The sequence below is a fragment of the Mauremys mutica genome, chromosome 1 (assembly GCF_020497125.1).
Source record: "Mauremys mutica isolate MM-2020 ecotype Southern chromosome 1, ASM2049712v1, whole genome shotgun sequence".
NCBI lineage: Eukaryota > Metazoa > Chordata > Testudines > Geoemydidae > Mauremys > Mauremys mutica.
Window position 1 is genome coordinate 347,860,411 of NC_059072.1, and position 13,589 is coordinate 347,873,999.

Here is a 13,589-nt window from a genome sequence, read left to right on the forward strand (position 1 = left end):
CATTGCCATTGGCAAATTAATATTTCCCCCCATTCTGTTAACTTCTCCTTCCACCTACTTATTTTTTCCTGTCCCTTCCAACTGATCCTCTCTGCCTACCCCCCTAAAAAAAGAGCAAATCCTGTTTACAGATGTTTTCAAAGTCAGATTTGTGAGAAGCAACCAACAAAGACTGGATCGAATCTTTTCAGACGTTACATATTTTCCTGCTGTTCAACAGCCCCCTCTGTGCCCCTTTTGACTGTGTTTTGAACACGTTTGGTGAATAACTTCTGCCCTATATAGATTTACTTTGTTCTTCTGGCCACCTGGTCCAGAATATGCATATCAAAGCTGTTATTTTCACACTAGGAGGATTTGGAAACAGGGACGCCTCATCACCAAACAAGAAAATAATTAAACGAAGCTTTATTCACACACACCCCCGCCCCCGCCAAGCACACACCTCCCCTTCCTTCCAAAGACACTTCTAAAACAGTGTGTGGTGAGAGAACAAAAGTGTTTTTATTACAGAAATCCCTCTTTCCACACGGATTGATGCAAGGGCTTTCTGGACCCATGCCCAATCTCAAAATTTTGGATTGCAAGAAAACAAGCGATAGACAGTGTGTTTGTTTGGCTTTTGATTCTCCAATCATCTGGAAGCACATTATTTGTCATTTCCATCCCTAATGCTTTTCCAACGGTCTCTTGAAAAACACGCATTTAAACTCATGCGGGGGGAAAAGCCATGTTTTTTTTAACAGATCCCCTCATCCAGAATGTCCCACTAGTGTCAACTCAATTTGATGAAATGAAAAGCAGACCTCTTGTTGATACACTGGAGCTTGAAATGAATGAATCACCAACACGATGCTAATTACAATATGGAAGTCCTAGACCCCTTGGGAGCTGATAGTTAATTAAACTTTGACCCTCATCCCCTCAGCTTTTCCCAGCAAAGGATGCTATTCAGAGGCTGGATAAATGATGGGTAGGTTATTGGTGATTATAGTAGTGTCCGTTTTTCCTTCCTTCTTTCTGGAGTCGACGGAAATAAGCGAGGTTAGAATCATCATATGCTCTGAAGTAGATAAATAGGGGAGTCTTTTATATGCTGCTGCCAGGCAGATCCAGGAGCTAGCCAAGTGAGTTATTATTTTCTCCAGCTAGCTACTCACTCGGCTGTCTTTCCTGTTAGCCTTGGAATCGAAGATGTTAGAGCCTGAAAAGACTTACCAAGGTATCGAGTCCCTCTTCCTGCCCAAGTAGGAATGTTCCCTGTGGTTCATCTAGTACAGGGGTAGGCAACCTATGGCACGCGTACCGAAGGCGGCACGCGAGCTGATTTTCAGCGGCACTCACACTGCCCGGGTCCTGGCCACCAGTCTGGGGGGCTCTGCATTTTAATTTAATTTTAAATGAAGCTTCTTAAACATTTTAAAAAGCTTATTTACTTTACATACAACAATAGTTTAGTTCTATATTATAGACTTATGTTAAAATGTATTACTGGCACGCGAAACCTTAAATTAGAGTGAATAAATGAAGACTCGGCACAGCACTTCTGAAAGGTTGCTGACCCCTGATCTAGTAGCATGTTCTCCGTTATAATGTTCAGCTTCCCAAGCAATGGGCTTGCTATCACTTCCCTTCCGGTTCCAACACTCCCCCCTCTATCATAGTACAGAATAAAGAGCTTCCTGAATGGTGCTCCACTGAGTTTGACCATCATATACATGGTGCTGCTCACAATGTGAGGGCAGGTCAGTTTGACTGTGGCAGACCCAATGAGTGTAAATGGAATGATCATGTGGAGGCTGTTTTTAAACAATACTGGAAAAAAAAAGGTAACTATAGGAACCTACCTATGCTAAATTAAAAGTGTGGCTTTTACCTACACAAGCAGTGGATACATCTTTAAGAGGTATATCTTGAACCCCCGCTCAGCTCCTGACCCAAGTGCCCAGTACGTCTGGCCTGCTCCTCCCTACCTGTATGTCCTGGCTCATGAGCACCTCAGTTTATCCCGTAGCCTATAAACCACTTGGGATGCTTCCGGGTGACCAGCATTAAAGCTGAGATTTTTCAAAGCCACCTAGAGAATCTGAATCCTTAGGCAGGTTTGAACAGCTCGACCTTTGTTGTTATATTTTTGTTCCTGTGCTTTTTGCTCTGCGTCGCACCATTCTTGTGCGTGATGCCTTGTAAACTCTCAGAACTTCTGGAGCCAGAACGATTGCTTTGGCCTTTGACATTTTTAACAAAATGTATATTTCAGCTGTGTGGAAAAGTGGAGGACGTGGCCTGGATGCTGTTTGGTTTTCTGGTAATTTCCTTCATCCTCTATAGTTTTGGAATGTGATACTTTAAATAATCATTTCTGATGGTGTTACTCAGATGCATGAAATGTAGTAAGCTCTTCGGGGCCAGGGCTGACCAGTATACTTGTCCTAGGTTTGTACGCACCTCTCACAATGGGGTCCTGGTCAGTGACTGGGACTTTTAGGCTCTACTGCAGTACAAATAACAATAAAAGGTAATCCTGCTTATGCTTCTCTCACATCCCAGATGTCAACAGCTGGCTGCTAACCTTTGGTTTCCAACTACACAATGTGATCCCTGGATATCCCAAGCCAGATACGGATGCAATGGAGCCATCGTATGAGCTTATCCACACGCAGATGAAAACCCAAGAGTGGGACAATAGCAAGGTGAGCAATGTGACTACGTAGTCTGTCTATTTTAGGCACCGGCGTGGCACTTGTCACCATGGGATCCAGCTGCAGTATTCGCTGAAGAAATTAAAATCAATCTGCTATTGCAGATGCTCAAGGGACCTGAGTGAAAGTCAGCCTGTGAGTAGTGCTGTCCCTCCTCACTTCAGTAATGAAATGTGACTAAATAATCCCATCTGAAGGTCTTTATCAGCCGTGGGTCCTTTCTGCGATACTTGCTGGTGATTGCTGAACAAAACTAATCTGTACTGTTTTTCTTTCTTAAAAAATGTGATGTTACCACAGATCACATGCTAGCTCCCTAAACCAAGGAATCAGAGCTGATAGAAAACACCTGTTGGATCATCCACCCACGCCCCAAGACAGAATTGTTTTCTACAATATATTTTCTAGTGCTTTGTCCGGTTTGGTTTTAAAAGCAAAAGAACTTCCATTACTTCCCTTAGGAGACTACTCTACAGTGTAAAAGGTCTCTCCATAAGAAAGCTATTCCTGACAGCTTAAATTTTACTTGGCTTGATTTTGTCCCAAGTCATCGTACACTAATTCAGGCCTAAATCAGGATGCTTGTAGTTCATTTTTGGTGGCCGATACTTCATGCACAAAAAGGGATTAGCACCTTGAAAACAAAAGTCACTTAAAACCCAAGCATCTTGCCTACTGCTCTCTTCCCATTAGGAATAGCCCAGCACAAACTCAGAGACCGCACTCTCCAGTGGATAGGACAAACTTCCTGCAAGTTAGACTAGTTAAACTGGGCAATGGCCTTCCAAGGTGTGTGGTGGACATCCCATCACTAGGCTCATTTAAAACTAGTCTGGGCAAGGCACGGGAAAATATACTCTTGCAGACAACGCTGCATTAGCTCCAATGCTATCAACTAGATTGTGTAACAGATCTTCCCCTTCTCTGACTCCTTGGATCCCAGATCTCAGTGGGCCACATACTTCCCTGAGTTACACCAATGTTAATTCTGAGTTACTCCACGCCACCAGTGGAGTGACTTCTGATTCACATCACTGTAATGGCCTAACAGATCAGAATCAGTTCCCTTCTCTGAGAAGCGTAAATAACGGGAGAAGAACCAGGCACGTAACCCTTCACAGACACTGCATTTTATCTTCGGAGCACATAACAGGATCCCAGAATCTCCTTCCATAATGTTGGGCTTTACTTGCCTTACAGGGATGGGAGGTTGGAGACCTAATGCTGAGTTTGAGCATCACCCAGCTCGGAAATGTCCAGCATGCCATAAACCTTGCATTAGGTTCAGCTTAGCTTAGTTATCCCCCTGCAGCTCCAGAGTGACATTTAAAATCCAATACTCTCTTGTGCTGCACTTTTTGCCTGTGACTGTGAGGCTGTCACTAAATTGTTTGTTGAACAAGTTCAATGTTATTGGCCAGCAGGGGATGCTTTGTGACCTCTGGCATATTGCAGAGCTGCAGCACCTGAATCCAATTTTGCTTCTTTTTCCCTTTCGTCTTGTTGAATTACCGAGTAATTGCGGGCGCTCGTACAGCTCTGTCTGCGGGGGGGGGGGGGCAGGGGCTGGAATCAGTCATCATTTCATTAACTATACTGCTCTCAGTCTCATGAGCACTGAGGCTCTGATACCTGGGGCTTGTTGTCTGCAGCATTGGCTGCAGGGGAAGGGTGGCCCAGCTCAGCTGTTGCTTTCCTCAGCACACTGTAGGAGGCAGAGGCTGATCTGTATTGTTTTGGCCGTGGAATGGAGTAGGCTGTTGTGTATTTTAAAGTCACTTCCCCAGGGGAGGATCCTCCACACACACACACAAGGCTTGACTCTTCCTGCCTGCCAAATCTGATCGATCAGGAGTGCATTTTGCCCATCCCGTCAGTTTTAAAATGAGGCCAACCCTTTTTTTCCCCAACAAGAACCACCTTATTTTTCTCTGTCAGGGGTTAAAAACGGAAATGGCCTTGGAGTTCGTGCACAGGACTGGGATTTAGGAGCTCTGGGTTCTGTGCAGTGTCACGTGGGGGGAAATCCTCTCCCCAGTGACCAGGCTGGACGCTGGGAATCTCTGTAGGGTGGTGCTGCAGTGCTCTCAGATCCCACAGAGCCTACTGCAGCCCCTGTGGCCCTAACACTTCTGCCTGGAGGAGATGGGGGAGGCCGAGGGGATTGACATAGTGACAGATCTCTGGACCTGGCCTGCCATTGCTCCATCCTCCTCCATGTGGCCAAATGGAGCTGGGCTCTGCAGTGCAGGTGCACAGTCCCTGTACAAACTCACTGCATCCTGTCCCTGCCCCTCCTCCGCACTCAAGCCACACCAGTTCCACCCCAAGTGAGCTCTCTGTGCCTACCACGAAGGGGTAGAAGTTGTCCTTTCGTGCAACAGTTTCTTCCATGCACTAAGTCTGCTTTAATTGGATTGAATGACTTAAACTTAAAGGCCACAAACTTAATGCCTAAAGCTCGGCAATGAAATCATAGACCTGGTCAAGAATTTTCTGACAAAACGTGTTTTTCCTTGGAAAATGCCAGTGTGTCAAAACCAAACCTGTTCATGGGAAAGGGTCAAGTGTGACAACTCTCCCAATTCCGAAAAAAAAATCCCTGAAAAATAAAAGTTTTGAAACTCTTCTAGGTAATTTATTTCATTATTTATTTTTTCTTGGTTATTTTAATTAATTTATGCTAAAAAAAACCAGGTTAAAAAAATTAAAGGTCAAAGTTGTAATGAAATGTTATGAAATTATCAAAACAAACACCTTCAAAAATCAGATCAGTAGATTTTTAAGATAAGAAAGAACCATAGCTCTGCTCTCTGCCATCTTCAACTCAGATGGTAATTTTCTGTTTCTCTTCCTTGCTAGGTCCTTAAAATGCGTTGTAAGATGAAACAGAAATGATAGATCATCTCCTCTGACCTCTTGTGTAGCGTAGGCCAACCAATTACACTCAAGAGTCCCTGCATTGGGCCCATAACTTTTGTTTAACCTATAGCATATCTTTCAGAAAGACATGCAGTCCTGACTTAAAGATTGCCAGTGATGGAGAATGCAACAGGTCCCTAGATAAGTTGTTCCAATGGTTAAGTACCCTCATTGGTAAAATTTGTGCCTTCTTTCTAATCTGAATTTTTCTAGTGTCACCTGTCAACCATTGGATCTCATTATGCCTTTCTCTGGTAGATGAACAAATTCTCTACTATCAGAAATCTCTACCCCATGTAGGTACTTGGAGACCATGATAGAGTCACCTTTAGATCTTCTCTTAAACTAAACTAAACAGATTAAGCCTCTTTATTGTATAGCTGTTTTATTGACACTCCTCTCTTTCTGTGGATCACTACAGTTGCAGTCATAGCACAAAGCAGACTCAGTTGCTACCCTGTGTCTGGATCATTTTGCGTAAGAAAGCCAAGCTAAGCTCCTTTACTTACCCAGTGACCACTTTCACCCCTCTCCAGTATTGTCAGGGGGCATAGAGGAGGCAAGACTCTGGTGTAGCTAATGCAAAGATGTTTTACTTGGGGTACTGGACAGAAACTGAGGTGCCTCTCCCCAGTTCTTGAGCTCCCACACTATACCTTCCTGAGTCTACAATGCTACTGTCACTCCATAAAGTTACCTTAGTCAGAGCCTAGACTCAGCAAGTCAACAATAAGCCCATATTTTAGTATGGGAAATATACACCCATGGTATATTGGTACAAGGAGAAACGAGGAAAGGGGTTCAAATTTCTTTCACACCTTGGCTATTTATGATGGGAAATGGAAGCTTTAGGTATCACCGTGAAAGGCACTATTTAAAAACAAGAGATGATAGAAGCTAGCTGTGGTATTTTAAATCCTCAAGAACTGCAGGCAAAATACAAGCGACCATTCCAAGCTTGCTGTAATGTACTATTCTCTTGAGCTCTGTACAGCAGCAAACAAATAATGAAGATCAGTCTCCAATGGGTCATTACTAGATAAAGTAAAATGTCACCTAAGGGCATCTGATTAAAAAAGATCGGAAGGAAAAACAAACCCAGAATAGAGATGTCAGTTGTGGATAGTGACAAATATTAAAATAAAATAACCAATAAATCCCCCCACAACTCCCTTCTGCTTTAGTGCTGTTTTTATACTGTACCTCTGGGTTCCAGTTGCCAAAAGCTACAGCATTTTTAGAGAACTCCGCTCCATGCCATCTTCAGCTCAGATGGTAATTTTATGTTTCTCTTCCTTGCTAGTTCATTAAAATGGGTTGTCAGATGAAACAGAAATGATTGAGCATTTCAAAGGCAGGGATACGCTGTCCCTTTGAACTCTGCATAATCTGTTTGCATTCCCCCCTTTTCACAGTGTAGCATACAGGCTGGGGTTGTGATAGTTATATATATGAAGATGATTTTTTCCCAAATACACTCTGTTATTAAAGGGATACACTCAAGGTCATCAGATCTTAAAATTAAGCAGTTTTCAAAGTCCTCCCGTATTATAGGACTCACTTTCAAGATAACTGAGACATTTTTAATTATTATGAGTGATAATGCATTGCGCTGCCATGGGGGAGACCTTAGTTTGCAGGCTTGTGTCCCTGGATAGCGAAGGGTGGGAATGGTAGAGCAGCACCACAGCTAAGCCCCTGTGGGAGCCAGCACAAGTGCCTTGTGTTGCTCAGCGGCAACCCCTCTGTTTACTCCTTGGCTAGAATGATTATAGCTCTAACTAAGCAGTGTCCAGTGGTAGGGCACAGGATAGGGAGTCAAAAGACCTGGTTTCTATTCCTGGCTCTGCCACCAACTCACTGTGGGACCTTGGGGAAGGGGAAGTCCCTTCATTTCTCTGCACCTCCTTATTGTTGGTTGAAATTACTCCTGCAGTGAGGTGCTTTCTAACGCTAAAGGAGGAGATGGTCCTTGCTAGACGTAGACAAGACAGACAAAACGAGCAAGATGTTTGAGGTCCTGTGGTACATTGTGATCTTTAGGTGAAAGGTGTTAAGTGCTATTGCTGTTATATCATGGGCACTCCCACTAAACCCCAGGCTAGATATTATGTCCACATGTATTTGGGGTTTTGTTTTTTATTTCTGAATGATGATGACCATATGAGTCGGTGAAACATTGTATCATGTCATGAACCTCACAAAGGCTGTGTGTTGCTATGTCAAGGAAAAGTCGTGTGTTTTAAAAACACAAAGGAGGCTAAACACATGTTTTAAATCTAGTATTTAATGGCCTGAGTTGGTGATAAAAAACAAGGACATTTAGTCTGTCTGTACCTTAACTTAGCCGTCTGCCTGCGTATTCCACGATTCAGAGAATACCTGTGGCAGGATGGGGCAAAGTTACATTTCAGCTGTGTCTTGCAGTGTCAGCAGAACCTCGGAGTTGATTAATAAGGGACCCAGCACTACGCCAGCTGGTAATCAGAACAGCTGAGGAATGGAGAAGGGAAAAAATGCAGCTATGCAAATTCTCCAGGGTATCCTGATTCTGAAGGGCACGAGCTTTGTCAATATGGAACCCAGAATTGTTTGCCCGGAATTAAATGGCGAGGCCAGTGAAGGGAAATCTCATGTGGGGCTGCGTCTATAAAGGTCATGGTTTGGCTGGACGTCCAGAACACCAGCACCCTTCCTCTCAGTGAAATGAAGTAAGCTACTCAGTAGTCTCAGGAGGGAGGACCATCACCTGGCTGTTGAGAAATAGACCAGATGTACATATAAATGGAAGGGACCAGTCCTGCGTGGGGAAGGCTGGTCTAGCAAGCCCTTCATCATCTCGAGTTCTGGGCTACACATTTAAGAACAGGCAAACCAGGTCCCACCCTATAAGAATCTCCAGGCAGTTTTGCCCAGAATTCAGTGGGAGTCTAAGCTTTTGCTCTGAGTCCCAAAACGGGTTTAACAACAGTGGGATTTACTATTCTTGCCCCTCTTCCCTCCCTAATCACGACAGGGATGGTAGCTGAAATAGCTCAGGACACAGGCATAGCCCGTGACAAGCCTGAGAAAAGGAGGGCAGACTAGAACCTCCCCAGAGAACCTGTTCCTCCAGACCAAAGCGATAGGACAAGCTTATCCAGCCCAATTTTTCACGGCCCATTCAAGCCATGTAGGATTTGCTCAATTACTGGACCTGCTCATGTCACAGTTGATGTCAGTGGCAAAATCTCCTTTGACTTCAGTGGGAGCAGGCTCAGCATGTGACTCTAGTTGGTCCTCCTGAGCAGCATCCAGAGACTGAGGTTTTGTTGTTTTAACACGACACCTTTCCTCACAGAGCAGTCACTAGGCGATTCAGGTGTTCCACGCCACTCAGGATCAGGCCCTCTGGGAGTTTATAGCATTCACATCTGTAGAGTCGTATATTGGGTCATGTTGGAGAAAGGGATGGTTTTGTGCCTCTGTCACTGGTCCCATTGTGTCTTAATGGAGTTCGCCTACAACCCTGCTGCTTTCAGGTGTCTCGCACAGGGGATAGGTCAGTGCAGAATTTAGCCTCATAGGGCCTCCCACAAACTTCTAGTGACACATTTAGCGAGTCACTTTATCGTCTGTGCCTCGCTTTCTTCGTGGCTAAAATGGGGCTGGTAATATACCCTCTTGGCCAACCTCATTCATTGTTGTAAAAAGCTTTGAGATCCTTCACTAAACAGTCCTGTAGCCGTTCAGCCTTTCATTGAGAGACTATTATAAATTGAATATGTAACAGCAAAATAGAGCATCTGCTCAATCACATGCCTCGGTGACAGGTGCTCATAACAGCCCCCCCATGTAAATTAGCATTGACTCAACCAAGACGCCAAAGTTAGACTAATCATGGAGTCTGAATTGTCCTCTGTCACCCCTAGAAAAGGGTCTCTCCAGGAAAGGGCTAAGGCATATTGAAGGAAACGGGAGTGTTCAGCTTCCAGGGCTGTTAAGCCAGCACCTTTCGCAGCTATTAAATTCACTTTAAAAAAAAAGTGAGGGCGGCCCCCTTTCCTCTGTAACCGATTTTTAATGCTGGCTGTCGTTACCTGATTGAATGAAGCCCTTGGCGGGGACAGGAGACTTTTGTTACGGCATCGTCTCGCTTTGGTGACATTTGAGCAGATAATTGTTCCTGGACAGGAGTAGGAAAGAAGACGGCACTCCCGTCAATGGATGAGTGTGTTTCTGCAGACGTTTTGCAGTAATGATAAGCCGCTGAATCACTCAGGGCATTTGCTCTCTTATATGCGAACACTTTGCATTAAAACTGTCTGCAGGTGATCTAAGGCTGTGGTCCCTATTCAGTTCTTACTCCGGCAGAGCTCCCAGTGATGTCAATGGGAGTTTTGCCTCTGTAAAAATTGAGCTTCAAGATTGGGTCCTAATAGCCAAGGACCTGATCCCACAGGAAGACTGGGAGCACTGTATCAGTGAGGGGAGGGGAGCGGTAGCACCTCACTTGACTATTGAATGATCCACTTTGGCCAATGCTTCAGGTGGCATTGAGGGGCTCTGGAAAAGAGTGTTTTGGCCAGAGTGAGGATCATAGAATCATAGAATCTCAGGGTTGGAAGGGACCTCAGGAGGTCATCCAGTCCAACCCCCTGCTCAAAGCAGGACCAAACCCAACTAAATCATCCCAGCCAGGGCTTTGTCAAGCCTGACCTTAAAATCCTCTAAGGAAGGAGATTCCACTACCTCCCTAGGTAACCCATTCCAGTTCTTCACCACCCTACTAGTGAAAAAGTTTTTCCTAATGTCTAACCTAAACCTCCCCCTCTGCAACTTGAGACCATTACTCCTTGTTCTGTCATCTTCTACCACTGAGAACAGTCTAGATCCATCCTCTTTGGAACCCCCTTTCAGGTAGTTGAAAGCAGCTATCAAATCCCCCCTCATTCTTCTCTTCTGCAGACTAAACAATCCTAATTTCACTCCTGCATGCCTGAGCAATACTTTTATACTCCTCCCTGGTTATTTGTCCAACCTTCCACTTCTTGTAAGCTGTTTTTTTGTGTTTAAGACGAGCAAGGATTTCACTGTTAAGCCAAGCTGGTCGCCTGCCATGTTTACTTTTCTTCCTACACATCGGGATGGTTTGTTCCTGCAACCTCAATAAGGTTTCTTTAAAATACAGCCAGTTTTCCTCGACTCCTTTCCCCGTCATGTTATTCTCCCAGGGGACCTTGCCCATCAGTTCCCCGAGGGAGTCGAATCACACTGTGATGCGCAGCCTTGGAGGATAGTGCAGGGTGGAATCAAAAACAGGGTTAAAACAGAAGGAAACTGCTACTATTTAAATACTTTGAGCTTATTGAGCACCTTTCCTCAAAGCATTTTACAAATATTAATCACTAGAAGATTCCCAGTAATCAGCTATGAATCATTTCTGATTTACAGATGAGGAAAACTGAAGCCTGAGCAATTAATTTACCCAAGGTCACAGAAGGAGTGGGGTAGAATGCAACTGTCTCTCACAGTCACCACTAAACCATAATCTCCCCTCCATGCTGGGGTCTCTGTCCACCCCAGCGTTCCACTCTGTCAAAGGGATGATGTTACATTCAGTTCAGTGTCTTGGCATGATGGCAGTAGGGAGAATAGCCTGCAAGCACAGGAATCTCAGTCAGTTGTTTCATTAAAAAGACTTTATTTTCCAGACCAAAGCTAAGAAGTAGCTAGAGGAAGCAGAACCCTTTGGCTCTTGGATCACACCAGGTTATTTCTCTGTTCTCCAATGTGCTAGCGATACCTTTCAGTCCCCTGGCCTCTCTTTCTAATTTGTGTCTCTCTCTCTCTTTCTCTCCCTTCCCAGTCGATCTTGGGAGTGCAGTGTGAAGTGCAGAAACAGCTGAAAGCCTTCGTCACCCTAGAGCGCTTTGAACAGATCTACAGTTCCAGCATCGCCGGGTGCCGGACGGTCAAGGAGAACAAGAACTTTGCCTCGGGAGGATCTGTCTTCGGCAAAGGGGTCAAGTTTGCCATGAAGGATGGGCGTGTGGCCACCGACATCATCAGTCTGGCCAACGAGGATGGGCGCCGGATTGCAGCCATACTGAACAACGCCCACTACCTGGAGAACTTGCACTTCACCATAGAGGGAGTGGACACACATTATTTCGTTAAGCAAGGGCCGTCAGAAAGCGACTTGTCCATACTGGGCCTGAGTGGCGGGCGGAGAACCCTGGAGAACGGTGTGAACGTTACAGTGTCCCAGATCAACACAGTGCTCAGTGGAAGGACTAGACGTTACACAGACATCCAGCTCCAGTATGGCGCACTGTGTCTAAACACCCGTTATGGGACCACCTTGGACGAGGAGAAAGCCCGCGTGCTGGAGCTAGCCAGGCAGCGCGCCATAGCCCAGGCCTGGGCCAGGGAGCAGCAGAGACTGCGGGATGGGGAGGAGGGCATTCGCTCGTGGACAGAAGGGGAGAAGCAGCAAGTGCTAAACACGGGCCGGGTGCAGGGCTACGATGGCTACTTTGTGATCTCAGTGGAGCAATACCCAGAACTCTCAGACAGCGCCAACAACATCCATTTTATGAGACAGAGTGAAATGGGCAGAAGGTGACAGAGCGGGTCAATGCGGTGACTTCTTGCCAAAGACAGCTACTCTTTTGTGGCCACTTACCTGACTGTGTTGTACTCAATCCTTTTTCTAAACTGAACCTGGCGGGGGGAGGAAAATAAGGAGAGAAGGAATATGGTTGCACTGTAACTCATGCAACATCCTTTTTTTTTATTTTAAATTTGGCCTTCACATGTGTTTTGCCATGAACAGAAGGTATATTTTGCCGTAGTGTGATCACAGTGAAATTTACTCTTTTGTCCTTTTTTCCCTTTTGTGAGGAATTTAAAGTGGGGAGTTGTCAACGTACATCCATGGGTTACTCGGTGTGAAGTGAGAAATGGGTGTCTGTGCTAACTTGTTTCATCCTAATCCTTTTTTATTTGGGACAGGGACAGATAGCCTTCCCCCCGAAGAACAGCTCAGAAACGCTGGGCATGCTGGAAACGGACGATGACAATGATTCCGAGTCTCTCAAAGTGACTGTCTGAATTGTGTGCCTCAAAAGAGAACTTACAAGGAGTTTTCACCTTTCACTTGGGACAGAAAGTGTTTCTTGGGCTCCTGCTGCACAGAAGTAGATTATAGTGGCAAAAGGAGCTGAATATATTAACTTGCAAGATGATTCTCTTCCTTCCTGAACTGGAATTAAAAAAAAACCCAGTCTTTTTCATTATGATAGTAGATTTTTTTTCTCTTTCTTTTTTGGTCCATGCACAAATCCTGTTTTTAGTTTAAAAAGCCAGTAAAGGCCAAGAAAGATGCTCCCGCTCTATTGGAAAACATCCTCTCTCATGCCTAGAGCTGTTCTCTAGGTGCGTTGAATGCACCGAATTTGTAGACATAACCCCATTAAATGTGTAGTATTTCAGTACACCAGGTTGTGTGTTCAGCGGTCCACTGGGCTGTGTCCGATAAAGCAACTTCATTTTTAGGAAGCTAATTTGAGTCTGAAAGTAGGATAGTCTCCCACGTACCATTGAAGAGTGCAGCAAATCCATACTCCAGCATTCTTGTTTTCGGGGCTGTCTTTAGTAGTCTGGAAACTGGTTTTCAGTGCCAGGTTGGTAAATAATTTATGGCTATGGCAAACATGCCTTTCTGGGACTCTGTCAGCAGGGAATTTAAAAGGTTTAGTCAGCAGCAGGGGAAATATTGCAACCAACTCTCTAACTGTTCCTTTCCCCTTTCGCCCCACTGGGATATGAAGGAGCTCAAATTTTGTGAGTAGTCCAGTGAGGGTTAACAGTGAACAAGGAGGTGTTTGAATAGAAATGCCCACTAGAGAAGAACCCAAATAGTTTACAAGAAACTGACGACAAAGGTGCTTGACGTGCTAACGTAATTTGTACGCACATAAG

At 44.9% G+C, this 13,589-nt stretch overlaps 1 protein-coding gene across 1 annotated transcript in view; it reads left to right on the top strand.

Moving 5' to 3' along the window:
- Nucleotides 1–13,283, top strand: part of TENM4 (teneurin transmembrane protein 4) — a 766,570-nt gene extending 753,287 nt beyond the window's left edge. Inside the window, exons 31-32 of the mRNA XM_045020846.1 lie at nt 2,551–2,693; nt 11,473–13,283. Coding sequence (XP_044876781.1) covers nt 2,551–2,693; nt 11,473–12,231 — 902 coding nt within the window. The 3' untranslated portion in view covers nt 12,232–13,283. The remainder of the gene's footprint in view (nt 1–2,550; nt 2,694–11,472) is intronic.
- The last annotated feature ends 306 nt before the right edge of the window (nt 13,284–13,589 follow it).